The sequence below is a fragment of the Gossypium raimondii genome, chromosome 9, assembly GCF_025698545.1.
Source record: "Gossypium raimondii isolate GPD5lz chromosome 9, ASM2569854v1, whole genome shotgun sequence".
Lineage (NCBI taxonomy): Eukaryota > Viridiplantae > Streptophyta > Magnoliopsida > Malvales > Malvaceae > Gossypium > Gossypium raimondii.
The window spans coordinates 45,266,909-45,293,831 of record NC_068573.1 but is presented as its reverse complement, the minus strand read 5'-3'; the positions used below and the strand labels follow the sequence as shown (position 1 = coordinate 45,293,831).

Genomic DNA, 26,923 nt, shown 5'->3' with positions numbered 1-26,923 from the left:
ATTTGAATGTTTCAAAATTCAATTTTAAACCGAAAAAAATCAAAATTCAGGGGCAAAAAAGGATCCTTTTCAACGAAAACTACGGCAAACCGCCTTCGGCTGTTTGTCAGCGCGTAGATCTCGAAAAGTTATTCGAAATAAAAAAAATCGTCTCAATCGAACAATCGAGCCAAAAGTTATGGCCTTTCAAAGTTTTCCAAGTTAAAAAACATAAACTGTTCATCCACGTCAGCAAATCGCGTCCTCGTAGGCGCGATTTGTGTCCACATAATCAAAGCGCGCTGACGTGGACGCGATGTTCTGACACGTCCCCTGACATCGCGCGGACGTGGACGTGATTTCGGAGAAAATGACCCATTCCGGTAAATAATAAAATATCAGGCCTATTTCGATAAATTTTTAAAAAATAGGGCTTTTTTTGGTAATTTGCCCAAAAGCTAGTTTTGAATATGTTATTGCCCTTTCTTTCTTATAATTTAAAAAAAAAAATTGTTCCTTTGCTCAAACCTTTTTTCTTAAAGTAATAGATGCAAATTAACTAATTTTAATATATGGGTATCTATTTTCCCATAATTTTAAAATTTATTTTTAAATTAAATAACTTAAATTACAATTTTAAAGGAAATTTCAAATTTGATGAGTGTTTAAATTGAGAATTTAAGATTTTCATAAGGTTGTCGATTGAGTCTTAGCTCGATTGGCATGAAAATTGTTGCTAATGTAGAAGGAGGACGTAGTTACGAGCGCGTTGAAACACGTTATCCTCTCATTCATGGATTGGGGAGAGACTATGAGTAGTTCTAAATATTATGTAAAAAAGAGGGGAGATGATAAGATTATGGAAATACCATCGTTAACAAAAAAGCTCAGCGATTATAACATTTCAATTAAATCTGCAAGAGATTGGAGAAGGAAAGAAGATGAAAATATAACATAAAATTTAGTGTTCTTCTTATTCATTCTTACGATTCTATTGTCGGATTCATTGTAATGGTTAGAGTTATTGGGCATAACAAAGCCTATCAATGAACGAAGAATCTATGAATATTAATTAAAAAAGAATTGAGTCCATTGATGAAATCGTCAAAAGTGATTATTTGATTATAGTCTGTAAAAAGGATTCTAAAGCTCATGATTACAGCAGCAGACAGCACTCCATTGTTCCATTACTACTTTATATCAAAAATTTTTATGATATAGTAGACCAAAATAGTCGCTTAAAGTTGATTGTTTAATCTTAAAAGTGTGTGTGTGCACTTCCTCAATGAAAAAGGCATAATTTCATTAGAAGAAATAACAGTTTTATTCTTTGCTTTGTAAAAATTAAAAATAGAATAGGTTACTCAAACTCTTCACATCTGACAATCGAATCCGAGTTGAAGTAACTTAAATTCTAAATGTCAAACTATACTATACTAAGAAATGTTCCTCTTAGAAGCAGCCATGGTTAAATTGAAACTGATATTGACCGAAATTGTTCATCAAAGTTCCACTAGTAGCCGTTGCTTCATCCCCAACCTCATGCAGCAGACCCTAAAATACAAGATAACAGAGCATTTTTAAAAAGAAATCTGAAGTTTTGTATTAAATCGGTTATAGTGTGTTGAATGATGTCCTAAAGTTTATGAATGGAATAGTACCCATAGGTCATCGGCTTCGTCTCCGGTTGAACATGCAAGTTTGGGAGTCTCAACAGTTTCGTCGTTACGTGCGAATCTGCCACGAATTCGAGGACGGGTGTCCGCTAGTGTTTTGCGGCATGCATACTATCACAGCAACATTCAAAACGAAGAAACAGAAAACCATTGTTAGAGAACATAAAGAAAAGAGTAGGAATTTGTTCTCGGTAATCATCTAATGAAATTTCCATTCACTTGGTTAAAGCCAGAAGACAAAAACGGTTCAGAAACCTTAATTGTTTTGTTGAAGTTCCTTTGACTTCGCTTGGCTCTGTACTTTGAGATCCTCTCTTGTCGTTCTTCTGCGTTGTAACGTCCCACTTTGAACCCTGATTCCTCCATGAACGTGTTTTCCATTGCACAAGGGGTTGAAATTGACCTTTGGGTGTTATGAACGTTTCTCATACTCTAAAATCCAACCAATCAAACAAAAAAGACAGATGAGATTCCTTCACATAGAAAATTATTACCAAATCAAAAAGAAAAAGAAAAAAAGAAGAGAGCAAAAAAACAGGGATCCACTATGTTATTTGGACTTAAAGAATTCGATTCCATGGATATGTGTTTGACTCGATTATTGTCAAGGTGACAAAACAGATGAAACAAACCTGTAAATCACCAGTGCTGGATACCTTCCTCATTTGAGCAGTGAAAAAGCTGGTCTCAGGCAAGCTCGAGGCTTGACCTTGGAAACTCTGGGATTCCATGAGAGAATCAAAAGGAGGTTTGAACGAAAAATTAGACTTCCCTTCAAAACAATTGCTGCTGAAGCTTCTTTGTAAGTATTTTCCAGCATTCTCATGAACACCACCATAAGCAGAATCGAAATCCACTCGACATTCTTCGTTTTTAACTTCCAAACGACTGGAGCCGCCGGGATTTTCAGAATGAGAACCAAATGACAGGGACGGGAACTGGGTGGTTTGACAAAGGCTGAGATTTTCAAGCTGGTTTGAAGGCAGCAAATCAGCAAGCAACTGGTCAGCAGGAGGTGATTCATCAACAGGGTTTAGCTGGTTGTCATCGTTGTTGGACAAAGCTTGAAGATTATAATCGAAGGATGAATCGTAGAAAGGAAGATTGAAGAGCGAGTCAAAATCGATGGTATCAGTAGAAACCATTTCTGGGATACAACGATTAAAGGAAGAGTTATCAGAAACAGAAAGATTGTAAGACATTTGAATGAAATTGGAAGTGGAAGAAGGCGACAGGCTCAGGTCCTGAGTTTGTGACATAAGATGGAAGAAGAAGACAAAGAGCTCTTGCCCTTCAGACAACATGTATATATAGTGATGATGTAGTCGTCTGGACAAATAGTCTGCAAGTACAACCATGATTGGCGAAAATAAATTTGTGTTTCAAACACTTGATTTCAGAATTAGATGCTCTGGTTCTTTTTTTATAAATTTCTAAAACGTACGTCCTTAAATTATCATCCTTTTGGTAATTGAATTCATACACTTTTACATGAAGGAAATTACTTGTCTTCCAGAAACTGATCCGAGTTGTTGGGCTTTACCAGTTCCTAAACTGAATTTATTAAACTGTTTGGTTGGCGGGCCCTTTAGGCCCAATGGTCCTACAAATACATTAATTGAATATGTAATCTCATTTGAGAGTATTTAGGTCAGATTTTCTTTTTCCAAATGATTCGGGCTTTATTCCCCCCTTCTCGACTTTTCACTTTCCAGCGGGCTGTTAAAAACCGTCAATTTTTTTCAAAAAAAACATTGAGTCTCTACTACTCTTCTTCCTTTTTTTTTTTGCACTAGCTATTTAAACTTTTAAAACGTATTAAAAAAATTTTAAATTTTTTCAAAAAAATTAAGTCTCTGCATTTTTTAGCACTTAATTGTGTACTTTAATAGTTGACCGTTGAAGTTGACTACCCCTAAATTTTTTCAGTTAAAGCTACTGCAAGTTACAATCATAGCGTGACATATGGCAAAAAAATATAAAAATAAAAATTATTAAAAATTATAAAAAAATATTAAATTTTATAAAAATCGTAAAAAATTTACAAAATATTAGAAATATAGAAAAAAAATTATAAAGTCATAAGAAAATTATAAAAATGTAAAGAAATATAAAATTTGTAAAAGAACTATAAAAATTATCGTACCAAAACAATCATTTAATAATTTTTCTATAACTTTGGTTTAGTGTGCAATTTGATACATGAATTTTGATTTGGTGCAATTGTACACATGAAAATTTGTTTGTGATTCAAATATATACATGAAACGTTAATTTTATTCGATCATATACATTTCAAGAAATAAATACATAAATTTAGTTTTATATTGAATAAATATAATTATTTATATATGTAATATATAAACATAAAATTATGTTATATCAATAATGATATTAATACTTTATGAGAATTATATTAAATTAAAATTTTATATATAAAATTACATAAATCAAAATTTATGCATAAAAATATATTAAATCAAAATTTAAATATAATTTTAAAATTTATATTTTCTACATACAATACCTAAACTATCCATAATTCTTCCAATTTTTGAACATATAAATTTTCTAAATTGTTGCAATGAAGAACATAACAAATTTTAGATTTAGCATTGTTCCCTAGTAAAGCCCGTTTCTTAATTATCCAAAAGTCCAAACCCTAAACTCATAATTAATCTTAATTCTCAAATATTAAATAATTAAATAAGTGTCAAAATCACACCTATACTAATATTCATGTTCAAACATATGTCATATAATACCATAGAGCACCAATGTCATATAATATCAATTTCATATCGCCTTTCGAAATCGTACAAACAAACGGCGCAGCTGTCTGGGGGATGGACGAGGTCAGAGAACTTGACAACGGGTAGGAATTCACTGATGAGGAGATGGGATACGGGGACGCGGCAGTGCGTGGGAAACGATAAGGCGGAGATGGAAGAGTCGTGGTGGTGGGTTACGGGAGTGTCAATGCCGGGTTGGAGGAAATCTGGGAGACCCAAACAGAGGAAGAGAGTGGAAATGAAATAGCGAATGTAAACAATAAGAGAAAGTGCGTGCAAGAGTGATCTTGGAAGAAGATGATCTGGGTAACAGACAGGGAAAACGAAACCCATTGTTTCTCTGTTTGTGTAATAGGGAAACACAAATACGATGAGATATGGAGTGTTCATACATATACTTCATATAGAGGAAACAGTATACATTGCACCCAACTATCGGTGAGTACTGTACTGGATAAGGTATAATGAATAAATGAAACATATCGACATTAAATCCTGTCATGTTGTATGTTCTTTTAACAGATGTTATGTTTTATGTTAAAAATGTTTAATTGCGTCATATTTCTAATTGGAATATTTATTATATGTCCAGAACAGAGGATAAGATGATTCATTGGAAAAATCAAAAATCAAGAATCAAGGTTTGCAAATGTTTGGAAGATCCCGTTTGGGGAGTTAAGCCAGTTGACATAATTTATTTCTTATAATTTTCTATTTTTCTCACCAAAAAGAAAAATGTTTAACTGTTAAAAGTTTTCAAGAATTTTTAACAAGGTGTGTATTTTATTATTAATCTAATTTTTTTAGAGTAAACTACTAAAATAGTCACTTTTGTTCGGGTTATATTTTAGTTACTTATGTTTGAAATGTTACGTTTTAGTCACCTACGTTATTGTGTTATAACATTTTAGTCACTGAGCATTAATTGTTGTTAACGGTGTAATGGTAAGCTGACGTGGCACGTTAAATCATTATTTCAAACGAAAATTGTAGTTTAAATTATACAATTGGTCCCTATATCTTTTTGTTTTGAGCAATTTAATTTTTTTTTGTTTTATGTTATAAGAGATGAAAAAAGGAAGAATGTGATAGCCCGAAATAGGGCCTAATCGGAATAGTAGTTTCGTAACCACAAATCCGAAGTGAAATAATTTAATTTTATAAATTTTTATTAATTACTGATTGATTGAAATATTGTGTGAAAATATGGATAGAAAATTTTAATGATTTAGTGCCTAATTGAATTTTTAGGACTAAATCGAGAAAAATGCAAAGTGTGTCTAATTAGTGATTAAATGACTTAATTGAATTATTGCATGAAATTGGAAGTGTTTATGTGGCAATTAGACCATAAATTAGTGTTATGGACACAAAAGGGTATTTCTAGAAAAATATCTAAGTAATGGGTCAAGGGCATTTTTGTCCAAATTGAATAAAAGACAAAATAAAGTGAAAATAAGTGTCCATCTTCTTCAAAATCAGACGTTTGCTGCCAAAAAAATTCATGTCACCATAGCTAGGGTTCTTAATCTTCCTAAGCTCAATTATCAAGAAAGAAGAAATAGTGCAAGTGATCGGGGAAAAGAGAAAGTTATCGACTAAATTACAAAAATAGTCGTTTTGCATCCGAGGTAAGTTATGTGTAAATAATAGTAATATATTTTATAAATTGTGAATTTATTTGATATGTGAATCAATATTGAATGTGGAAGGAAAATTGTTCATGAATTATTCAAGTGTTAAAGTGTTGAAAATAAAGTGTTAAGTGTAAATTCCCGGTTGAACTTAGGAATAGAAGTGGATACAAGTGACATGTCACTAGAGATCAGTGTTACAGTGTTACAGTGAGTCCCGGGTGCTGGGTGATCTAGCATGTGTTGCAGACACCTGACAGCTTGTGTGAGCAGGCCCGTGGACATTTCCAGTGTTATTGATCAGTGGTAGCTTCGGCTACGTTTCAGTGGTAGCTTCGGCTACATTTCAGTGGTAGCTTCGGCTACATTTCAGTGGTAGCTTCGGCTACATATCAGTATTACACTTATGTGCTAAATCTCTACGTATCTGTGTATATTCCGAGTGTTCAACGGGATTAATGATGGGTTAAAGTGAATATGAAAAGAAGTGTGTATGCAGGTACAATTGAAAGAATTGAGCATATGTGATAAATGTTAAGTGTGAAAATGTATATGCAAGTGAATTGGTAAGATTGTGCATGTGTAAGTGATTGAAATTGCTAAGAAATGTTTTGATTAGTTATATGTTAAAAGCGTTAATTATTAAATGAGTAATTATTGTTTACATGTAACTTACTAAGGTATTTATAGCTTACACCTTTCTTTCTTTTCCTTTGTTTTATAGTGATTTGAACTTGATCGAATTGGGGATCGTCGGAGCTCGTATCACACTATCATAATCATCTCCGTATTATGTGATTTTCAAAATGTTTAAACTATGGCATGTATAGGGTCTTAATCATTTTGAGCATGTTCAAACGATATGACTAATATTAGCTATTGAAGTAGCTATTAAAGAATATGTTTTGGTGTTATGTATGTTAAAATGGTAACTAATTCAAAGAAGCAGTTTCTTTGACAGCAGCAGTGACGTGAATGTGAAAAATCACCATAAATAGTAGAAATGGAATTAGAGATTGAATTATATATGGAATTAAAGCTTATCAAGTCTATTTTTATATGAAAGAAACGGTGTAGGCAAAGGAATTCTGTATTTTGAGATATTTGAATTTTAGTGAGATAGGGTCAGAATGGTTTTTGAAGTCCCCTGTTCTGACTTTGAAAAATCATTATAAATTTTAAAGAAAGAATTATGGGTCATAATTTATATGTGTAGATTTATTAGTGAGTCTATTTTCAAAAGAAACAAACGATAACCTTATATGAATTCTTTACAAAGAGATAATTGATTTTTAGTGGCAAGAGGTCAGATCTGTCGAGCTGTGAAACAGGGGATACTTTAATGAATAAACTGTACTAATTGGCTAAGTAAAAAAATTATGAAAATTATATGGTAAGTAGGAATATGAGTCTCGTTTCAGGGAAAATTTATGGATTTAAATTTTGAGTTTCGTAGCTTGAGTTATAAGTAAATTAGTGACAGTCGCGCAGGTGGACAGTTTTGTTGTGAACAATGAATTTAATTTTAAAAGCAAATTTTTATTCTCTGAATTGGTAAGTTAAATTGGATAACATCTCGTACTCGATTCCGGCGACGGTCTCGGGTAAGGGGTGTTACAAAGAAAATAGAATGAGAAGCAGAAGAGAATGAAAAATAAAAGGGAAAGTTAAAATAATATAAAAGAAAAAAATTGCTCAAAACGAAAAAATATGGGGATCAATTGTATAATTTAACCTAAAATTTTTGTTTGAAATGATGCTTTAACGTGCCACATCAGCTTACCGTTGCACTATTAATAACAATTTACAACTTAGTGACTAAAATGTTACAACACATTAACATAAGTGACTAAAATGTAACCTAAGAGAAACAAAAGTGATTATTTTAGTAATTTACCCTTTTTTTATAATGTATCGGATATAAATTAGTGTTGTCAATTCTGTTTATTTCATAAAATTTATGTTTGTTACTAATTTTATTTATTTATTTTTGCTCGATCATTTTATTTAATAAATTAAAATTAAAATATAATATAATAGTCTAGTTAATAATTTTAAATTTGTTTTTTGGTAACAAGAAAAAGGGTCAACAAAGACCAAGCATCTTAGCTAATATTCGACTGCGATGCAGCAGAGTCCTGATGCATATAACATATATCTATGATTCTAAACTCTTATGAAAATATATTTGTATGCTTATATAATATATATATATATATATATATATATGCATATAACATATATCTACATATACATATAAATAATGAAGTAAAAATAATACATCACTCATCGCTGATAATCTTGATATAAATTCTTTTACAATTATTTTTTTATTTTTCAAGATTTCTACCAGAGCGATATCAGTAATTAATTTTTCACATCCTATAAGTCTATTAATAAAGTAGATGCTGGTCACGAATTTTAAAACTACTTCATATTGTGGAAGTTTGTTAAAATGATTTTTGATTAATTGATTATGCTGGCAATGCAATGTATATATACACAAGATATGAAGACTCTAGAAGAATTCTAGATCCTAAAAAAATAGAAATGACAGACTGTACAATAACTAATTTAACTAACTAAAAGAAGCTAGCTGTGAATTAGTATAATTTAGCTAATACCCCCCCTCAAGCTGGAGAGTGTATATTGAGCATTCCCAGCTTGGAAATCATGTCTTGAAATGGTTGTGCAGCAAGAGCTTTGGTGAAGAGGTCAGCCAGTTGAGCAGATGAAGTACATGGCAACAAATGAACAATGTCTTTTTGCAATTTCTCACGTACAATGTGGCAATCGATTTCGATGTGCTTTGTACGTTCATGGAAAGTAGGATTAGATGCAATCTGGATTGTCGATTTGTTGTCACAAAATACTGGAGTAGCATGAGAGATGGGAACATGTAGATCACATAGAAGATAATGTAACCATTGAACTTCACAAACAGTGGAGGCAAGTGCTCTATATTCAGCTTCACTAGAGGATCGTGAAACAGTAGGTTGTTTCTTGGCACGCCAGGATATTAATGCTTCACCAAAGAATATGCAATAGCCTGTGATGGATCGTCGAGTTTCTGGACATCCAGCCCAATCAGAATCACTGAATGCTTTAAGCTCGAATGAGGAGGAAGCAGGATAGAAGAGACCAGTGCTAGGGCAACCTTTTAGATAACGTAGCACTCGATGAGCTGCTTGAAGATGATTTGTAGTAGGCTTGTCCATGAATTGGCTAAGTTGTTGTACAGCGAAAGTGAGATCAAGACGTGTAGAAGTGAGATAAAGAAGCTTGCCAACAAGTTGCCTATAAGAGGTAATATCTGAAAGTAATTCACCATCGGTCGATGTGAGTTTGTAAACAGATTTTGTTGCCATTGGAGTCTTGGCAGGCTTGCATTCAATAAATCCAGACTCTTGTAGTATTTCTAGAGCATATTTCCGTTGAGAAATATGTATTCCCTGGCTAGTGCGCGCAACTTCGAGACCGAGAAAATATTTCAGATCACCAAGATCTTTGATTCGAAAAGTAGTGTCAAGAAACTGCTTTACTTTCATTATCTCTGGTGATGATGTGCCAGTCAATATAATATCATCAACGTAGATAAGTAACACTGTGAAATCCTCAGAGTGTTTCTTGGTAAACATGGAGTGATCAGCTGTAGATTGAATGTAACCAAGAGAAATTAAAGTTGTAGTAAGCTTCGAGAACCATTGTCTGCTGGCTTGTTTGAGTCCATAAATGGACTTGTGAAGCTTGCAAACTTTGGTAGAGTCATGAGAAAAACCAGGAGGAGGTAACATATATACATCCTCATTGAGATCACCATGAAGAAACGCATTATTGACATCAAGTTGTTGTATATGCCAATGTCTCGAAGTAGCTAATGCAAGAAGAAGTCGAACAGTAGTGATCTTTGCAACCGGTGAAAATGTGTCAAAGTAATCCACTCCTATTTGCGTGTAGCCTTTTGCTACTAAACGGGCTTTATAGCGTTCGGTGGAGCCATCTGCTCGATGTTTTACTCGAAAAACCCATTTACACCCAAAGGTGTTTTGCCAGGAGGTAATGTGGTCATTGTCCAGGTGTTATTCTGCTCAAGAGCATTAATCTCAGCTTGCATTGCCTCATTCCAGTGGGTAAACTTACTTGCCTGTTTATAGGTTTTGGGTTCTATGGATGCTGAAATGGCAAGTGTAAAATGCAAGTGTTGTGGTGAAAGATTATGATAAGAAATACAGTTGAAAATAGAATGAGGCGTACCTGGATGATTGGTAGCAGCAGGCAGTTGATAGTGTTGATAATCCTGTAGGTAAGAAGGTGGTCGACGGTTTCTTTGTGGTCGAGAAGAGGTAGATGGTTGTGTAGGTGGGTGGCTTGTGGATGATGATTGGTCTGTGGATGATGGTTGTGGAGGTGAAATAGGTGAATCATAAATGGTGTCAGATGCAAGTAATCCGACTGGAGTGGTAGGGTTGTTTAGAGAATGTTGAAGAAAAGGAAAAATTGTTTCATGAAATGTGACATTGCGAGAAACAAAAATTGCTCGAGTCTCGATATCAAGAAGAATATAACCTTTAACATGTGGTTTGTAGCCAAGGAAGACACATTGTTTTGCTCGAGGATCAAATTTTTTACGATGAGCAGATAAAGTAGATGCAAAACTTAAGCATCCAAAAATACGAAGCATGGAATAATCAGGCTTGGAACCATGGAATTTTTCAAAGGGAGTAAGGTTGGCAAGTAAGGGAGTAGGGGTTCGATTGATTAAAAAAATCGAGTGAGAGACAGCATAACCCCAAAAAAGTTGTGGTAAATGAGAATGAAACAATAAAGCTCGAGCAATGTTAAGAATGTGTTGATGTTTACGCTCAACTAAACCATTTTGTTGAGGCGTTTCAGTGCATAAGGTTTGATGAATTGTGCCTTAAGAAGCATAAAAAGAAGGCATATCAAATTCTTTGCCATTATCAGATCGAAGAATTTTGATGGTTTTAGAATATTGCGTGTTGGCCAAGGCAAAGAAATTTTGAATATGACCTCGAACTTCAGACTTTGTTTTAAGCAAAATGATCCAAGTGTATCGTGTGAAATCATCCACAATTGTAAGAAAGTATCTATGGCCATGAAGTGAAACAATTGAATTAGGACCCCAAATGTCAACATGAATTAAATCAAAAATATTATTGGATCGAGTTTGGCTTACAGGAAATGATAACTTTTTGTGTTTGGCAAAATGGCAAGTTTTACATGCTGAGTTATCAAATAAGGTAAGAGATGGGATAGAATCAGTAAGCAATTTAAGACGAGAGTCAGAGATGTGACCCAAATGATGATGCCAAAGGTCTGGTGAAGATGTAGAAACTGCTGTGACAGGATGTTGGGGAAAAATAAAATGCTGAACAGGATTATCCATTGTATAGAGGCCATGTTGTGCCTTAGCTGTACCAATCATCCTCCAAGATGGTAAACCCTGTATAATGCAATGGGAAGCATGAAAAATGAAACAACAAGGTAGATTAGAGGTGAGTTTGGTGACAGATAAAAGATTAAATGAAAATTGAGGAATATAAAGAACATCTGTCAAGCAAAGGTGGTCATTAAAGATGACAGTACCAGAAAAATGGGCAGCAACCTTGGATCCATTTGGTAATGTAACAAAGATAGGTTTAATACGTTTATAAAAAGTGAATGAGGATAAAGAATGAGTAATATGATCCGTGGCACCAGTATCCACGATCCAATATGAGAATTTAATGCATGAAGAATGAGAGAAAGTATTACCATCTGTAGTAGCTAATGAGTAAGCAGATGTAGGATCTTTCATGACATGGTTGGTGACATGGGATGGTGAGGGTGTAGTAGGTTTGGTGGCCATGGATGAAGACTGAAGCAAGACAAGTAGCTGATCATATTGCTCTTGAGTGAGATTAACACCAGAACTCGAACCATGAGAGAAATCACCTGGAACAACAGATTTGGAATCCTCCATTGAATCATCGAGATCATCAGAAATAATGTTGTGTGCCCGAGAAATAGGAGCACGAGGCTTAGCACCATTAGGATAGCCATTCTTCCGATAACACGTGTCAATAGTATGTCGAGGCCTTTGACAAAATGTACACCATCGTTTGTCAATGGTAGAAGAAGATGAACTAGAAGTTGAAGATTTCCGGAATGAATCTGAAGCAGATCGAACAGTATTGCTAACAAAGGATTTAGGTGAAGCAATAGTAAACTGACGTTCTTGTTGAATCACTTTTGAAAATGCCTTATTAATAGAAGGCAAAGGATCCATAAGAAGTATTTGAGATCTTACAGCTGAAAAAGAATCATTTAATCCCTTCAAAAATCTAATCACATAATCTTGATTATGATAGCTACGAGCAGTAGCAACAGCTCCACATGAACAGGGTGTTGGACAGGAACAAGAAGGCAGCGGACGAAATTGCAAAAGTTCATCCCAAAGTATTTTAAGCTCAGTAAAATAATCAGTGACAGTTTTATCATCTTGCTTAAAAGCATAGATCTCTTTTTGTAGATCAGAGATTCGACAAAGATCACCTTGCGAAAAACGTTCGCGAAGATCGACCCAAATGTCAGAAGATAAATCAATGCCCTAATCCAATGGTTTCCCACAAAGTCTTTTTCATCCAATCCAATCCATTTCAATTCTCTCCCAATCCCTAAATACTGCTTCTTCAATCACTTTTTCTCCCTCTTCTTGTAATTAAACATATATGTTCATAAAAATCAGAACATTTGGGGATCCATTCAACATGGGTAGAAGAGGGGGTGCCAAACCATGCAGCACTTGGCATATGCTTCTTGCCAATACAACGCTGAAAATATGGCCTATACCAGCCAACACAACCCTTGTCCCACCAATACCTCACTCGATCGAGAAGGGAAACTCCAACTCAAAGCTCACGACTGATAGATCACATTTCAATCAAAATTATATAAATATCAACATAAAAACAATATTTTATTTAACCCAAACTCATTCCACTTACTCTTTACTTTTAGTTTTTGTCCAGTTGTGTTTTGGAGCTGTTTTTATTATGTTTTAACATCTCACCATCAGAAGTTGGCTACGAGAAATCCATCTGAGTATCAAAACATGTCTAAAATGTGACTGTCAGAATTTGTCTCTGCTCCAAAACAAAAACAATAGAAAATGAAGAAGGGATTCTGTAAATTGACATGTGAGAGCATGTTGATCTTTGGCGATAGGACTCTGACGAGTGACGTACGTCCACCACATGCCATTGGATTGGGAAGTAAAACAAATATTAATAGCTTTACTATTTTCTTTCATATTTCTAAATGCTATAAGTCGTGCTATACCTATGGTGTATACATGTAGTACATTATTCTAAAAAAATAGCACTCGTGTTTTAACCAGAAATCTATAAAGAAAGAGAGATGCGCTTCAATGGTAGATTATAATTAAATGCAACAGAGCATCTAGTTCCCGTGATTTTCCCCAGCCGAACACTGTTGTTGCTGTGGACTGGATGAAACGTGGTTAACAAATAAGTTGTTTGCTTCAGAACACTTTCTTCTGCACAATGCTTGCTTCACTCTATACCCACGTTTCCTTTGTGTACCAAAAAACCTACGAAATTCCTGAATTATATATATATGGAACTGTCCTTACGACCATGAAAAGCACTAAGTTCATGGGGGATGGTGTTCAGGCCAATACTTGAATTGGGATTCAACATTATGACTTTTTGAGGACTGATGCAAGCGAGCATCACCATTTGCTCTCTTTATCAATGGAAGAATCAAACACTAAATAAAATAAGGGAAGAGAGAGAGAATCCCACATCGAGGAACAAGAACAAATTGTCTGTAGTTTATATATCTGGGTTCCCCTTGGCTGCCCGCCGAGCTTGGTGACGCAAGCTTGTAACCTGAGTGGGGGCTGTAAAATGCTGGAACTCGGGTTCGTGCTCTTAAGTCGGGTTCCACTGTGGTTTGGTTCTTGCTTGCCCATTCCAAGCCAGGAGTCGAGTTATGAGATTCGAGCTAAGGCCCGGGTCTCGTGATTCCTAAAGAAGAGGGAACTGCGTGAGGCTGGTTTCACAGAGCAACGATCACCTCTCGCTCTTTGCAGTGGAAGGATTACAAGCTTAGTCCACAGTCAACCCAATGAGGCTCAATGGTTCGAACCCTGGTTGGACTAACATTTTTTTCCCTTTGATGCTCAAAGATGAGTCTAGTTGGTGGGACATGTGAAGAGATAAAACTGCTAATAATAAAAACTGCGGAGTTTGTATTATTTTATTTCATTCTTCCAACTTAATCATTACTCATTAGTGTGAGGATCCAACAAAAATTACCAAAATTAATAGATCCAACAAAAAGGATCCCAACCGAGAAAAACATATAGGAACAAAGCCTGAAACAAACACAGAACAGAAGTTACAAAGCCGAAGACACGACACACCATACTCAAACCGAAAAAAGCCATAATCACAAATACAGAAAAACAGGCCATTCAACACCTTAAACCACAAAATGAACCAGACGACCTCCTCTGAAAATTCATGTGCACCTCTACTTCCACTAATCTCCATTCCCCAAGGTGGCAAACTTGAACTATAAACCCTAGCAAGTTGTACTAGTTATCTAAACTCCTTTAACTCTTTTTATAATTTTGTGTTCGATGCATCTATTATACACACACACACACATATGTGTGTGTATATTCGAGTACAAATATTAAAGGCATAATCTTTTAAATGTATAAAAAATTTAATTCAAACATTTGTGCGATATATATATAACTCAGAGTTCAAATCCGGATAAAATCTCGGAGATGGAAGGAAAATAGCAGGGCAGGTCGGTGCTAAAATGGAGATCCAGCATCATGGCTTTTTTGAGGGTTTGATCCAAACGAGCCATTACCTACCTTCTACTCTCTTTAACAATGTAAGAATCAAACACTAAATAAGGGAAAAGAAAGAATCCCACATGAAGAAATTAGAAAAAGTAGTTAGTTATTTATATATCCAATCTCCAACTTCTCTTCTGGCTGAGCTTGGTAACGTAAGCTCGTAACCCAAGTGGTTCTTCTCAGGTCCATTGTGAATTGCTTCTGGCTTGCCCGTTCCGAGCAATGACTGAGCTGCGAGATTTGTTAGTTGTTAAATATTATTTCTAAAATTTTAAGTGGAAATAATAAGAGAATATGAATTAATCCTGTAATTGGAAGTTTAGATTCAAAGGTCATTTTATGCCATTTTAATATGAGATTAATGAGACATTTATACATCCATTCATTACTATAAACAAAATTTAGGTTAATATGGGCCTAAAACATGGTTCAAGGGCTCAAGTATGCAAATTGTGACTCAGGTACCAATATTGAGATTATTTGATCACAAGTCTCGATATTCAAGGGCTATGTATTATACATGTCTCTCATGTTTCAAGATTTTGACTACTGTTTTGAAGTTACTAGAATCACGGATCTAAATTACTTCTCAATTTTATTATTTATATAGGATAATATTTGATACACCATTCGTGCATCAGTTTCGTGCATCATTAGTGAATAATAACATGATATATTATTATTAAATAAAATAGAAAAGAGATAATAACAAAATATTACCTTATACTTTAACAAAAATTTTAATGTGGTACTTGTAGCTTTAATTTGTTGGATTTGGTATCCGTCTACTCTTTGAGTAGATCAATCTAAGAGTGTAGCATCTTGAGACTAGAAAGAAAAATTAAAAGAATAGAATAAAGGAACTTGGATCACATATTTAATTATGTAAGTCTTTAAAAAATATCGATGTGATTGTGTCAAAATATAAGAAATTTTATGATTTATAAATAAATATTAATAATTTTATATTTTGAGAATAATATTAATAATTTTATTTAAATATAGTTAAATAATAATTAATTATAAATAAGTACTAAAACGTATTTAGGAACTTAAGCCTGAAACCTCTAAATTATTAATATTTATTTATGATAATTATAGTTAATTAGTGTTTATTTATAAGTATGGTCGATTTTTTTTTTATTCAATGTTAAAAGAGCTCATGTTTTATTTACCTCAAATATTATTCTTATTTTAATTAACATCTCTGTAAAGAAATAGCGGGGGAAATCGGGAATGGCAAAAACACAAAGAAAAACAAGGAACGGACCTTTCAACAGTTGAAGTCGTTAGTTACGAAGTCTTATTCCTCGAACCAACAGTTAAAAGCTTAAAAACAGAACACTCCAAGAGAAAAATGAAAAAGTGCAAACTTTTTGAGTTCAGACTTCAGACCCAGATTCAAACTCAAGTCTTGGAGTTTCTTTTGAAGACCTTGTTTGATCTCTTTAGATCTGCTTGTTAAATTTTCTTTATTGAAGAAAACAAGGGAAAATGCGTAGCCGGGGATCGAGTAACCGTCTTCCTAACTCCGGTGGCTTTGGTTTTCATTCTCGAATTTCGGCTTTGGTTCTCTCCATGTTCGCTACCATGGCCACCATTTACGTTGCCGCCCGGTTTCTTCTCTTTCCTTTTTCCTTTCGGGGTCATTCAAGTTATACGTATACATATATGCAACTTACTTTTTTCTGGGGTGACTTGTGAATGTAGCATGTGGCAAGACGCTGAGAGCAGAGTATATTTAATTCAACAACTTCACACAACAACTGCTCTGGTAATTTTCATTTTCTCTTTTAAATTTTCTCTATTGATACTTGGATCCACTATCAAGCTTGATGTTTTAGCATGAAATTCGAAGTTCTGATAATGTTCATGTTTGAGGAGTTGGAAAATGATCTCTTTCCTGGAAAAATCTGTTAAATCGCAATGCCATTTAATTGTTAAAAACTGTATTTCAGGGAAATTCTGCTATATCTGTTGATAATAAGCTAAAAGTTGAAGCCTGCAGGTAACCATTTTGCTTTTGCAATTACAGCACCGCACATTGTTCTGCTTCTATTTCTTTGGGAATTCGAGTCTAATCCAATAAAGCTTGACATTCCAGGGAACAAGAGCATAAGTTATCAGCCCTTGAGATGGATTTATCTGCTGCAAGACAGGAAGGGTTCGTTTCAAAGGAGCGACCGGAGAACGACAGTACACGTTCTAAGAAAAGGCTATTAGCTGTTATAGGTATCATCACGACATTCGGTCGAAAGAAAAACCGAGACGCAATTCGGAAAGCATGGATGGGATCAGGTAATGCCCTTCCTTTCTCTTGACAAGTTACTTGTGGTATTTTAAGCAAATATGCTTTGCATTGGAAGAGTTTCAGTCACTTGGGCATAGTCACATGTACCGGTAGTAAGTTAATAGCTGAGATTTGCTTCTGTTAATCTATGAAACCACACGACAGATTGATACTATTGTGTTGTAAGTTTAGATGGCTTGGCATCAATAGCAATAAATGTGCTGAAATTAGGATGAAAATTTGAGCAACATTAATAACTTAGATGGATATTGAAATAATGCTTTGATTGTTTACTAATGTTGATGGATATTTGCATTCCATTTACTATGTGTAGGCGCAGCTTTGAGAAAACTAGAAGAGAAGGGAATCGTTGTACGGTTCGTGATAGGAAGAAGGTCTCTAACTGATTTATCCATGCTTCTGAAGTTTTTTCTTTTTCCATTTTTCTCATTGAAATTTATATTACTTGCAGTGCGAATCGCAGAGATAGTTTAGACAGGGAGATTGACAATGAACATAGGCAGACTGATGACTTCATTGTTCTGGTATACTAATCAGCTAGCTGAAGCTGCTTAATTGCATACCTAGTGAAGTTTTTACGTTAACCAACATGCTCCTATGGAATCAATCTTGGAGTGATGAATATTCATTTCGGTCTTTATGTCTCAACAGAATCAAGTGGAGGCACCCGAGGAAAGTTCAAACAAGATAAAATTTTTCTTTGTTCATGCTGTGGAGAGTTGGGATGCAGAGTTCTATGTTAAGGTCAATGATGATGTTTATGTTAATATTGGTATGTGATTTTTAATCTTATTATTTCATTTTCAATGACGTTTTAAGTTCAGTCATAAATTTGAAGAATTCATGCCGAAAATATGACTTTCAGTGATGAACAACAAAATTTTTGAACCGCAAAATAGGCCTGCTATGGTTTGCAGTCTTTACTGATATTGATAGCTGGTCCTTTGATTGTTTTACAGATACACTAGGTGCAACACTCTCTGCTCATTCAGATAAGCCTCGTGTTTATATGGGGTGTATGAAATCCGGACAAGTTTTCTCCGAACCGTGAGTGTACTCGGATTGTTTTTGTTAAGGCGATAGCTTACGTAGGATATAGTGATCACAGCAGATTCACGAGCCCTTACACTGACGTTCTTTAACATTTATAGGACTCACAAATGGTATGAACCTGACTGGTGGAAATTCGGCTATGCAAAATCGTGAGTAGCAGAATCTTTTTGCTCTCATGTATGTCGTGGAAATTTAGTAATGATTGGATGGTCTTGGATAGAACAGCATGCATGTTCAAATTCTGGGTTTTTCAAAAAATATATACAAACGAGGATCAATGCTTAGTGTTACATGCAATCTTCATATATTATGTTTCCCATTTGCGCCTTAGAATTCTTGTGTTGGGTGCAGATACTTTCGGCATGCTTCAGGAGAAATATATGCCCTTTCAAGAGCTTTAGCGCAGTTTATCTCGATTAATAGGTAATTCTCAATGCCTCCTTGCCGTCTAGATCGCACCGAGTCAACCATAGTTTTCCTCTTCTTGCAGGTCTATTCTTCGAATATATGCCCATGATGATGTGAGTGCAGGCTCTTGGTTTATCGGACTCGATGTTAAGCATGTCGATGAGAGGAAATTTTGCTGCTCGCCCTCGTCTACAGGTTGATCTTCAGCTCTTTCCTGATCATAGGCACTGGTGGCTGAGATGATTGACTGGTTAAGATGAACTAAAACAATACAACTCACACGTTCATATAGTTGTTCTCTATTTGTGTTGACGGAATGCTTCTTTATATTCGGGTGCACCATGTTGGTAAAGTCTTTTCCTTTATGTCTCAGGTTCGATATGCACGGCCATCTGATTGAACTTACTGGATCATTGGCAAATATAGTAAGGTCATTCTTGTTCTGCATCATTGCTTATGATGTTTCAGTACCAACTCCGAGCTCAAAAACATTGGTCCCCACCCCGGGGCATAGTACCAGTTGCATCCGGAATCTGGAATTGTGGAATAATTGACATTGAAGATATGAGTCGGATAATTCGATCCTGGTTCTTCTATGTTCCGAACAGCTGCACTTGTAGGACAACATAGTCATCATTTTTTAAGGCACAGCAGTTTTAATATCATTGCTGATGTATCATAGTCTGTATAATTGATTCCAAGTTGATAAAATTTCAAGCATTTCAGCTCAAGTGAAGAGTTGTAAGACTGAAATACTCTTATCAAATATATACTCTTTTAGTCTCGTTTGTACTTTTTTTTGTTGTGGAGTAGGGTGGGAGATATTTTTCCAGAAACGTGAAATGGGTTTGGATATTTAAATTATATAAGTGCTTTGTAACGAAGAAAACTAAGGCTTTGTAATTATGGTGAGTATGTTTTTCTCGAACCGGTACTAATCTGTTATTTAAATTGTAAAATTTAATTAGATTTAAACTCGAATTATTTATTCGAATTGATTTGAATAATTCAATTAATTTAATCTTTTTTTGAAATCGAATCGACTTTAAACAAAGGATTACACGTTTGATTGGGGTTGCCAAAATATTAAACCAAACCCACTAAAATGTTATGACAAGATTTCATCATTTTGTTTTTTATTTATTTATGATTTTTATTTTCACTTTTTCCATCCAGCATGATTTCTACTTATCTGACAAATAATTATTTTCTCTACCCTTTATTGTTTTAAAGAAAAAGATATTTGTTATGTGTCACTTTTTTCATGCCCAAAATAGGGCTTTCATTAGCTAAGAAACGTTATATAAATTCAATTCAGATGGTACCCCACAGAGTTTTGTGTATAACTATGATACACAAATACATACTGCCATGTGAAAGTAGCAGTTGGATTTAATTTAATTTAATTTAAATTCCAACATTTTTGTTGTTGCTTAAAGTATAATAATGATATGAAATTACCTTGAAGTCAAAGGTAAACAAACCCCAAATAGAAGTAATTGCGAAGGTGGCCGGGGTGGGGGAGAGAATAATCCCCATAAATAACCACCAAATCTCACATGGGACTCAAAAGACAATCAATCCCCGCCAACTCATGCCTCATGTCATGTGTCACGGACCTTGTAACATGTTAACTCTTTGTTAGTACCATAAATTTACTCTTGAAAATATGGATGATTCACTCTGACATGATAGCATGCCACGCATAAGAAAATGATCAGAAGAGTGACCACCAACACGATGGTGGGGTTGAGCCTGTCCCCTGCTCCTAGCTTTTGCACCGTAACAACATTGCTAAACCCCCTCAAAGCCAGGTTGGTTTCATTTCACCATCAACCCAAACACACAACAATCTCATCCTTCTCTTTCTCTTCCATTAAATGCTCATGTTTTGACAGGAACAGGAACAGGAACAGGGTCGTGTTTTTTACTTCCATTTTTCATCCAATTGGCAAACCCAGCTCTGATTTTTATTTTCTCGTATCCACCGCCGTTAATAATAGTTACCATCGCTCATGCCAATGCTGTTATTTTCCTAAAAGACAACCAAGAAAAAATACAGGTAAACATTGAATACCGTTTTAATTCATGGCAACAACCATAACTACAACGACATCAATTTCTGCAAAAACATCGATTCCTACTGCTCTGCACAAAGTCCAAGCGCAACCCATCAAGCCCAAACGCCGCAACTGTAAAGAAACCACCATTTCTTCCTCCGCTGCTGCCGCTACTACAAACCCCTGCTCCGACTCCGTTGTTTCCCCTGATAGCTCTTGGTGCTGCCCTGCTTCGAAGCCTCTCCCTGCTCCGCCACCTCCCCCGCCTTCTCCTCCTCCTCTTCCGCCGCAAGCCTCCGGTGTTCATGACCAGGGCTTGAACGATTCTTTGGTTGGTTTCAAGATCCGGTATTATCCGGGCAGTGTATCACCCGTCATGGACTTCACCGGCGAGACGGCGCTCTCTAACGGTCATTCTCCCTGGAGTTTCACTAAGTTCAACTCTGCCCTTACGGCGGGTCTTCTGAACCCGATGTCTCCGCCGCCTCCAACGGACAAGACACGGTCCAGTCCGACCCTTTTCGAAATGATGGCTAACGAACCCGATAACAACCCAAGAAACCGAACCCAAAACCAAGCCCAGATCCAAGTACCCATTTCATCTCCAAGACAAAACCACCCCCCTCCTGTCATCGATAAGCAGGCATTGACCATGCAACGAATTTCGGATCTTTTATCGACTCGTAGCCCTGGGAACCAGTTCAACGACCCGAATTCGAGTGATATGAAGCTGACGCTTAGTTCCAAGGATGGAATTAGTGTGACAATGAACGTTCACAGGCAAATACTGGTGGCTCACAGTAGGTTTTTTGCAGTGAAGTTATCGGACCGATCACAAGAGACGAATGGACCTACTGGGCCGTACAGTGTGGAAATAGCAGATTGTGATGACGTAGAGGTTTACATTGAGGTTTTGAGGTTGATGTATTGTAAGGATTTGAGGAAGATGTTACTGAGAGAGGACGTCTCTAAGGTTCTTGGAATTTTGAAGGTAAAGGTTTACTTTTTCTTTTTTCTTTTTTAATGTTCTAAAGATTTATCGGATTGTTGAAATGGTGTTTTTTTTTTAAGGTTTCAGCGGCAATTGGCTTTGATGCTGGGGTTCTTTCTTGCTTGGAGTACTTGGAAGCCGCGCCGTGGACGGAGGACGAAGAAGAAAAAGTGGCTTCTTTATTGGCGGAGCTCCGCCTTGAAAACGTGGGAGCTGGGGAAGTTTTAAAGAGGGTGTCTATTGAAGCTAGCAACGGAATTGTTGGTGGCGATAATGAAGAAGTGCTTCTCAAGCTTTTGCATGTGGTTCTTCAAGGCAAAGACGAAAAAGCAAGGCGTGAAATGAAAGAACTGGTGTTGAAGATGCTTCGCGAGAATCCCTCTCAGAACGATCTCCGGAAAGAGTCTTTATACTCCGCTTGTGACGGCTGTCTGGAACTGCTTCAACGCCATTTTCTCCGAGCAGCTTCATCAGATTTGCAGGATGTGAATCAGATTGCTAGACAAGCAGATAATTTGCATTGGATTCTAGACATTTTGATTGATAGACAGATAGCTGAGGATTTTCTAAAATCTTGGGCTTCTCAGTCTGAATTATCTGCCACTCATTCCAAAGTTCCAGCAATCCATAGGTTTGAAGTTAGCCGAGTTACTGCCCGTCTATTCGTTGGAATTGGAAAAGGGCAGTTATTGGCGTCAAAGGAAGCGAGGTTCTTGCTTTTACAGACATGGTTGGTACCATTTTACAATGATTTCGGGTGGATGATGAGGCGAGCATCAAAAGGCCTCGATCGACATCTAATCGAGGATGGTCTTAGTAACACGATTCTCACATTGCCTCTGGCATGGCAGCAGGATATATTGCTTGCTTGGTTTGATAGATTCTTGAACTCGGGTGAAGATTGTCCAAACATTCAAAGAGGTTTTGAAGTTTGGTGGAGGAGAGCGTTCTGGCGTTGAAGCAATCAACTACAAGCTACAACAGCAACCATTAAGAGCTCATGAAATTCCTATTTCTGTGTTGCATCGAGTTTTTTTCACAATGCTCATTCGTGTTCCCTATAGATGAATGTAGTCTGGAAAAGACTGCAACATCCTTTCTTATGTTGAAACCAAACTAATATAGAAAGGCTAGAGATATGGGTGATTTGTTTTTGTTTGTAACGGAGGGTCATATGTTTGAGATATATTCTAGTTTAGGATCCTTTCAAAATGCCCCCATTGAAGCTATCTGCAACACTAGGGACTGAGACATGGAAAATCTTAGTCTGGACCATGGTTTGGTAAAGGCCATCTGCGAGAGATGCTGAACCAAAGATTGTTGGATTTATGGCTTCCTGATCTTAGATCAGTGCTAAAAGTATGATTGTAGGATGCAGAGTACGCTGCAATATGATGCAGATGAGAAGATTTGTGAGAAAGAAAACATCATGCCAATTTATTGTGTAAGAAATAATGATGAGATTTGCATTTAGGCATTTAGGAATATCCATGTCAGTTTTGATCAAATCTTGAGTCCAGGTTTATGTCAACCTTGGTGGAGGTTAGGTGCCTATGTTGTATGAAAATATTAACATAACTCAGTTCTGATCGAAACAAAAAAATTAATGCAACAAAGCTCGTAAGAACAGAACAGAAATATCAAGCACTTGGTGCAAAGAAAACATTGTTTCTGAATTCCCCATGAATGAACCAAAGAGAAGCAGCGTTTTTAAGCATCAAACCAAAATTACCGAACATTGAAGCATAAGACAAGTACTTCTATGAACTCCATATGATAACAAACCTAAACTGACAAAATTATCCATCATGAAAAATCATCTCTCAAGGAAGACCAGCAGGTCCAGCACCACCATAACCACCACCTCCACGACCAAAAGCAGGCCGTGTTCCAGGGCCCTGGGCGTTCACAAGTAAGACAATGAAATTATATCAGCTTCTCTATTATAAGATAAATAACCTCATTGATATGGTGCAAGCAAATTATATGAAACTGCATTCTTCAAAGAAAAATAACATCATAGCAAGCCCAACACTCGTTCACAGCTTATATTTGAAACTAAGCTGTTGGAACAAAACAAGTAAACCATGTCACTCAAGACTCTTCATTATTCTTGAAATATTCGTATCCGACACATGTGTCAAACACATTTTCGATTATGGGTGTGAGGATACAATCCTCTAAGGATTCTTGAAATGCATGGAAAACTTTAAAAAAATGAACATACCCCACATCAGAGACAGTAACACGGTATGCAAATACCAAAAAGCAAACAAATAATTCCATAATTGGTCATAACTAAGACAGCTAAGAACTACTGTAAAAACCCTAAACCTCATACAGACAAGCCTAACTTTGTAAACAAAGTCATAATCCAAGTGGTAACAAAACAGCCAACATATATTTAAAAAAAAGTCCCAAAATTATTGAAAGAAGCATTACCCTGAATGAAGGCTGATAATCAGCTGGAGCTCCTCCTTTATCACCAAAATCACCGCCTCCTCGAGGACCACCGCGATAGCCATCTCTGTCACCAAATCTCCTCTCACCGTCACCAAAGCGTGGTGGGCCGCTGATACATTCAAAACCAGCATAAAAATTAACAAAGCAACAAATTTTCATCAACCAACATAGGAAAAAATCAAAGAGTAGCAAATTTTTAAAGAATGAAACCATTACCGTGGACGGTCACCGGGAGGGCCCATGGGACGACCAGCAGGTTTAGCTTGTTTCTTCAAAGTAGCAGGAACAATCTCAGAAGGAAGGTTCAGGTAAGTCCTTAAGAACTCAATGCCATCATTTGTAAGGTACCAATAGTAATGCATCCAAGCAAAAGTTTCACGCACGTATTCCTTTGACTTGAAGCTTTGCATCAGCTTTATTACTTGAAGATTTGGAACATCAATTTCAGGGTGCTTCGCCAAATTATAGTCTTTCTTCGCATAGCAAACGCCCTCTGTTTAATCAAAATAATAATAAAACCCAGATCTTGAATCCAAAGATTTACATGCAATACGAATAAGATAAAATGGGTATGGGATTTATATTCGACTGGCTACCTTGGAAGAGGTACTTGGAGATCTCGCGGCGGTTCTTTTCTGGGATGATCTAACAATCGAAAAAAAACCAAACATATCAAACACATTCCCATGCAAGCATTTTCACCAAACAGAGAGAAAGAGAGAAGAGTTACCATGGTTGAGATGCAGTATAAAGTAGCCGCTTAGACAGTTAGCTAAGGAAGAGGCTTTTGTTTTTCCTTGTCTTACTAACTGAATGATATCAGAGAAACCCTAACTCCGGGAGATGCAAGTGGTTTTATAGTATTTGTTTACTTTACATTTGGGCTTTTCTATAGGATTTTATAAGCTATACAATTGGAAAGAAATATGGGCTCAATATTCATTTGATAAAACTGAATTAAACCCTTGTTGTGTTGGACCAAGGTTTGGTCTGGGTCCAGACGGGGCCTTGATATTTACAAGTTTTCTTTTTTCTGGCAGTAATGATCTGATCTTCCTACGTTAAATTTTTCTTCATGGTTGTCTTGTTGATTGTCCCTTAGGCTGAAAGAGGCATTTGTGTTTGGGAACTGAGAAAATAACGTGTCAGCCAGTTGATGATCATTTCAATAGAAGAAAACAAAAAACAACAGACAAGAGCTGTCCGTGGAGGATAAAAACGGCTTTGTTTGACAATTGTTAAATCGTAACTTGCATTTTCAAGCAGCCTTGGGGCATATGGAAAACGTACAAGGGTTGCCTGCTATATATCATTTTCGGTCCTTATAGTTTTATAATTTGAAAATTTTAGTCTTAACCTAATAGTAACAGTTAAATTTATTTGTTTAAATTATATCATTAGTCTTGTATTATGTGTAAAATTATATCATTAATTTACGTTCACCAATTAGATCATTCTCAATGGTTATATATATATTTAATTTCAAAGTTTTAATTTTAATGTAAACGATAGCCGTTAAATCTATCAATTAATTTTTGTGTGAGTAATATACAAAATAACAAACACATTAATTTAATACTTTTCATTTAGTTAGGATTAAAATTTTAAATTCTAAAAATACAGGATGAAAATGATCAAATTAAAATACAGGTATTAAAGTAGAAGTTTAATAGCAGAATTTAACCTAATTCGCAATCACTTATGTCAAATACAAGAGTTATCTGTTTGAGGTGATTGAATGTTATGATTTTCAAATTTCCTATTAAACAAAGAAAAGTAATGCATGTTTGGGTATTAACCCACAAATCAACATCATCTCCCTAAAACATCAACTTGGAGGATGAAATGGATGATGAGTTAAGAAAGGTATATCAAGTTGCCGTCCTTAACTAAAATATGGACTACAAGTAAATTAACTTTTGTTTGTTTCTCTTTGTAAACTAAGTCATGCTAACATTTTCTTTCCTGTTCACCGAAAATAACTTCATTCTCATCATATTTGTTTGGACCATTCCCTCCCCCTTAATAACTCACCATGTCAAATATATATATATATATATATATATATAAAATAATTTTAAAATATATTAATTAATTGATAAGATAATAAAATATATATATTCTCATTTTCCTTTTATTGAGAAAGAATATTTACTTGAAAATGTGTCATCAGAAGTTGTTACTATTGTATTTAATAAAACCATATATGTGATATGTAATACTTGAGATAGTGATATTAATTTTATTTAAGTATGATTATTTAACTTAATTTTATTGTGTTTGTTTTATGTTGTGGGCAACGGATGATATGCAAGAAACAATTTATTTCGTGTAAATAAAAAAGGTGCTAGGGAAGAAGAGAAAAATAATATATTATGAGTATTGTTAGTATTATTGCTGTTGTTTTTTTAAAGTTTAAAATAAGGTCAGTCGGAAATTGGGGATTTGAAAGATAATGTTATCTTATGGATGGGAACATGATTACATTCAAGAATTAAGAGTTGATTCAAAAACTATTTGCAAGATATTATTTGAGTGGGGTGGATTGATTGAAACAATGTATGCCTCTATAGGTGAAGTTGTTACGATGTTTTTGCATATTTTTGCTCATGGTTTAGAATATAAAGTTATCCAATTTGCTTTTTATCGATCAAGAT

The 26,923-nt window shown here is 35.4% G+C and overlaps 7 protein-coding genes across 9 annotated transcripts; 2 read left to right on the top strand and 5 right to left on the bottom strand.

Moving 5' to 3' along the window:
• Nucleotides 1–1,279: 1,279 nt before the first annotated feature.
• On the bottom strand, nt 1,280–3,016 carry LOC105800233 (zinc finger protein CONSTANS-LIKE 4). Its single transcript, XM_012631228.2, has 4 exons — nt 2,288–3,016; nt 1,911–2,087; nt 1,641–1,766; nt 1,280–1,533 (listed from the first exon to the last, which is right to left on the bottom strand). The coding sequence occupies exons 1-4, from the start codon at nt 3,011–3,013 to the stop codon at nt 1,432–1,434; spliced, it is 1,131 nt and encodes a 376-aa protein (XP_012486682.1). The 5' UTR covers nt 3,014–3,016; the 3' UTR covers nt 1,280–1,431.
• Nucleotides 3,017–4,435: 1,419 nt separating this feature from the next.
• On the bottom strand, nt 4,436–4,780 carry LOC105797745 (brassinosteroid-responsive RING protein 1-like). The gene has a single exon (XM_012627671.1). It carries the CDS (start codon nt 4,778–4,780, stop codon nt 4,436–4,438), a length of 345 nt encoding a protein of 114 aa, XP_012483125.1.
• Nucleotides 4,781–8,547: 3,767 nt separating this feature from the next.
• Nucleotides 8,548–10,890, bottom strand: LOC105800232 (retrovirus-related Pol polyprotein from transposon RE1). Its single transcript, XM_012631227.2, is given in 2 exon segments — nt 8,548–10,120; nt 10,123–10,890. Coding segments are annotated over 2 exon segments (2,049 nt in total). The 5' UTR covers nt 10,763–10,890; the 3' UTR covers nt 8,548–8,711.
• Nucleotides 10,891–10,999: 109 nt separating this feature from the next.
• Nucleotides 11,000–14,660, bottom strand: LOC128032616 (uncharacterized). Its single transcript, XM_052621293.1, has 4 exons — nt 14,567–14,660; nt 14,424–14,482; nt 11,651–12,691; nt 11,000–11,545 (listed from the first exon to the last, which is right to left on the bottom strand). Exons 1-4 carry the CDS (start codon nt 14,658–14,660, stop codon nt 11,000–11,002), a joined length of 1,740 nt encoding a protein of 579 aa, XP_052477253.1.
• Nucleotides 14,661–16,280: 1,620 nt separating this feature from the next.
• LOC105800231 (hydroxyproline O-galactosyltransferase HPGT1) lies at nt 16,281–19,544 on the top strand. 3 transcript variants are annotated; one of them, XR_008188620.1, is made up of 12 exons: nt 16,282–16,596; nt 16,691–16,754; nt 16,939–16,988; nt 17,085–17,278; nt 17,605–17,665; nt 17,743–17,815; nt 17,943–18,063; nt 18,251–18,338; nt 18,443–18,493; nt 18,696–18,767; nt 18,818–18,947; nt 19,126–19,544. XR_008188620.1 is itself a non-coding variant. In XM_012631223.2 (12 exons), the coding sequence occupies exons 1-12, from the start codon at nt 16,475–16,477 to the stop codon at nt 19,146–19,148; spliced, it is 1,032 nt and encodes a 343-aa protein (XP_012486677.1). In that variant the 5' UTR covers nt 16,286–16,474; the 3' UTR covers nt 19,149–19,544. The 3 variants fall into 3 exon arrangements, 2 of the variants coding, with proteins under 2 accessions (XP_052476573.1, XP_012486677.1); XM_012631223.2 differs by having other exon boundaries at nt 16,286–16,596; nt 18,835–18,947; XM_052620613.1 differs by having other exon boundaries at nt 16,281–16,596; nt 18,818–19,544.
• A 1,032-nt stretch (nt 19,545–20,576) lies between these two features.
• Nucleotides 20,577–23,239, top strand: LOC105800225 (BTB/POZ domain-containing protein At1g63850). Its single transcript, XM_012631217.2, has 2 exons — nt 20,577–21,803; nt 21,884–23,239. The coding sequence occupies exons 1-2, from the start codon at nt 20,841–20,843 to the stop codon at nt 22,760–22,762; spliced, it is 1,842 nt and encodes a 613-aa protein (XP_012486671.1). The 5' UTR covers nt 20,577–20,840; the 3' UTR covers nt 22,763–23,239.
• Nucleotides 23,240–23,455: 216 nt separating this feature from the next.
• Nucleotides 23,456–25,154, bottom strand: LOC105800228 (40S ribosomal protein S10-1). Its single transcript, XM_012631221.2, has 5 exons — nt 24,997–25,154; nt 24,863–24,911; nt 24,483–24,759; nt 24,246–24,375; nt 23,456–23,701 (listed from the first exon to the last, which is right to left on the bottom strand). Exons 1-5 carry the CDS (start codon nt 24,997–24,999, stop codon nt 23,627–23,629), a joined length of 534 nt encoding a protein of 177 aa, XP_012486675.1. The 5' UTR covers nt 25,000–25,154; the 3' UTR covers nt 23,456–23,626.
• Nucleotides 25,155–26,923: the final 1,769 nt, after the last annotated feature.

What these genes read in the sequence shown, in the direction of transcription:
- LOC105800233 (XM_012631228.2), bottom strand. Translation starts at nt 3,013, where the DNA reads ATGGTTGTACTTGCAGACTATTTGTCCAGACGACTACATCATCACTAT. An exon ending in ACTTCAACAAAACAATTAAG is followed by an intron (nt 1,767 to 1,910) that starts GTTTCTGAACCG and finishes TTGCTGTGATAG; the next exon opens with TATGCATGCCGCAAAACACT. An exon ending in ACGAAGCCGATGACCTATGG is followed by an intron (nt 1,534 to 1,640) that starts GTACTATTCCAT and finishes CTTGTATTTTAG; the next exon opens with GGTCTGCTGCATGAGGTTGG.
- LOC105797745 (XM_012627671.1), bottom strand. Translation starts at nt 4,780, where the DNA reads ATGGGTTTCGTTTTCCCTGTCTGTTACCCAGATCATCTTCTTCCAAGA.
- LOC128032616 (XM_052621293.1), bottom strand. Translation starts at nt 14,660, where the DNA reads ATGGAGATTAGTGGAAGTAGAGGTGCACATGAATTTTCAGAGGAGGTC. An exon ending in GTTGAATGGCCTGTTTTTCT is followed by an intron (nt 14,483 to 14,566) that starts GTATTTGTGATT and finishes TGTTTGTTTCAG; the next exon opens with GCTTTGTTCCTATATGTTTT. An exon ending in ACCACCTTTGCTTGACAGAT is followed by an intron (nt 11,546 to 11,650) that starts GTTCTTTATATT and finishes TGCATTATACAG; the next exon opens with GGTTTACCATCTTGGAGGAT.
- LOC105800231 (XM_012631223.2), top strand. Translation starts at nt 16,475, where the DNA reads ATGCGTAGCCGGGGATCGAGTAACCGTCTTCCTAACTCCGGTGGCTTT. An exon ending in CTAAAAGTTGAAGCCTGCAG is followed by an intron (nt 16,989 to 17,084) that starts GTAACCATTTTG and finishes TTGACATTCCAG; the next exon opens with GGAACAAGAGCATAAGTTAT. An exon ending in CGGTTCGTGATAGGAAGAAG is followed by an intron (nt 17,666 to 17,742) that starts GTCTCTAACTGA and finishes TATTACTTGCAG; the next exon opens with TGCGAATCGCAGAGATAGTT.
- LOC105800225 (XM_012631217.2), top strand. Translation starts at nt 20,841, where the DNA reads ATGGCAACAACCATAACTACAACGACATCAATTTCTGCAAAAACATCG. An exon ending in AGGTTCTTGGAATTTTGAAG is followed by an intron (nt 21,804 to 21,883) that starts GTAAAGGTTTAC and finishes TTTTTTTTTAAG; the next exon opens with GTTTCAGCGGCAATTGGCTT.
- LOC105800228 (XM_012631221.2), bottom strand. An exon ending in CTCCAAGTACCTCTTCCAAG is followed by an intron (nt 24,760 to 24,862) that starts GTAGCCAGTCGA and finishes TTGATTAAACAG; the next exon opens with AGGGCGTTTGCTATGCGAAG. An exon ending in CCTCCCGGTGACCGTCCACG is followed by an intron (nt 24,376 to 24,482) that starts GTAATGGTTTCA and finishes TGAATGTATCAG; the next exon opens with CGGCCCACCACGCTTTGGTG.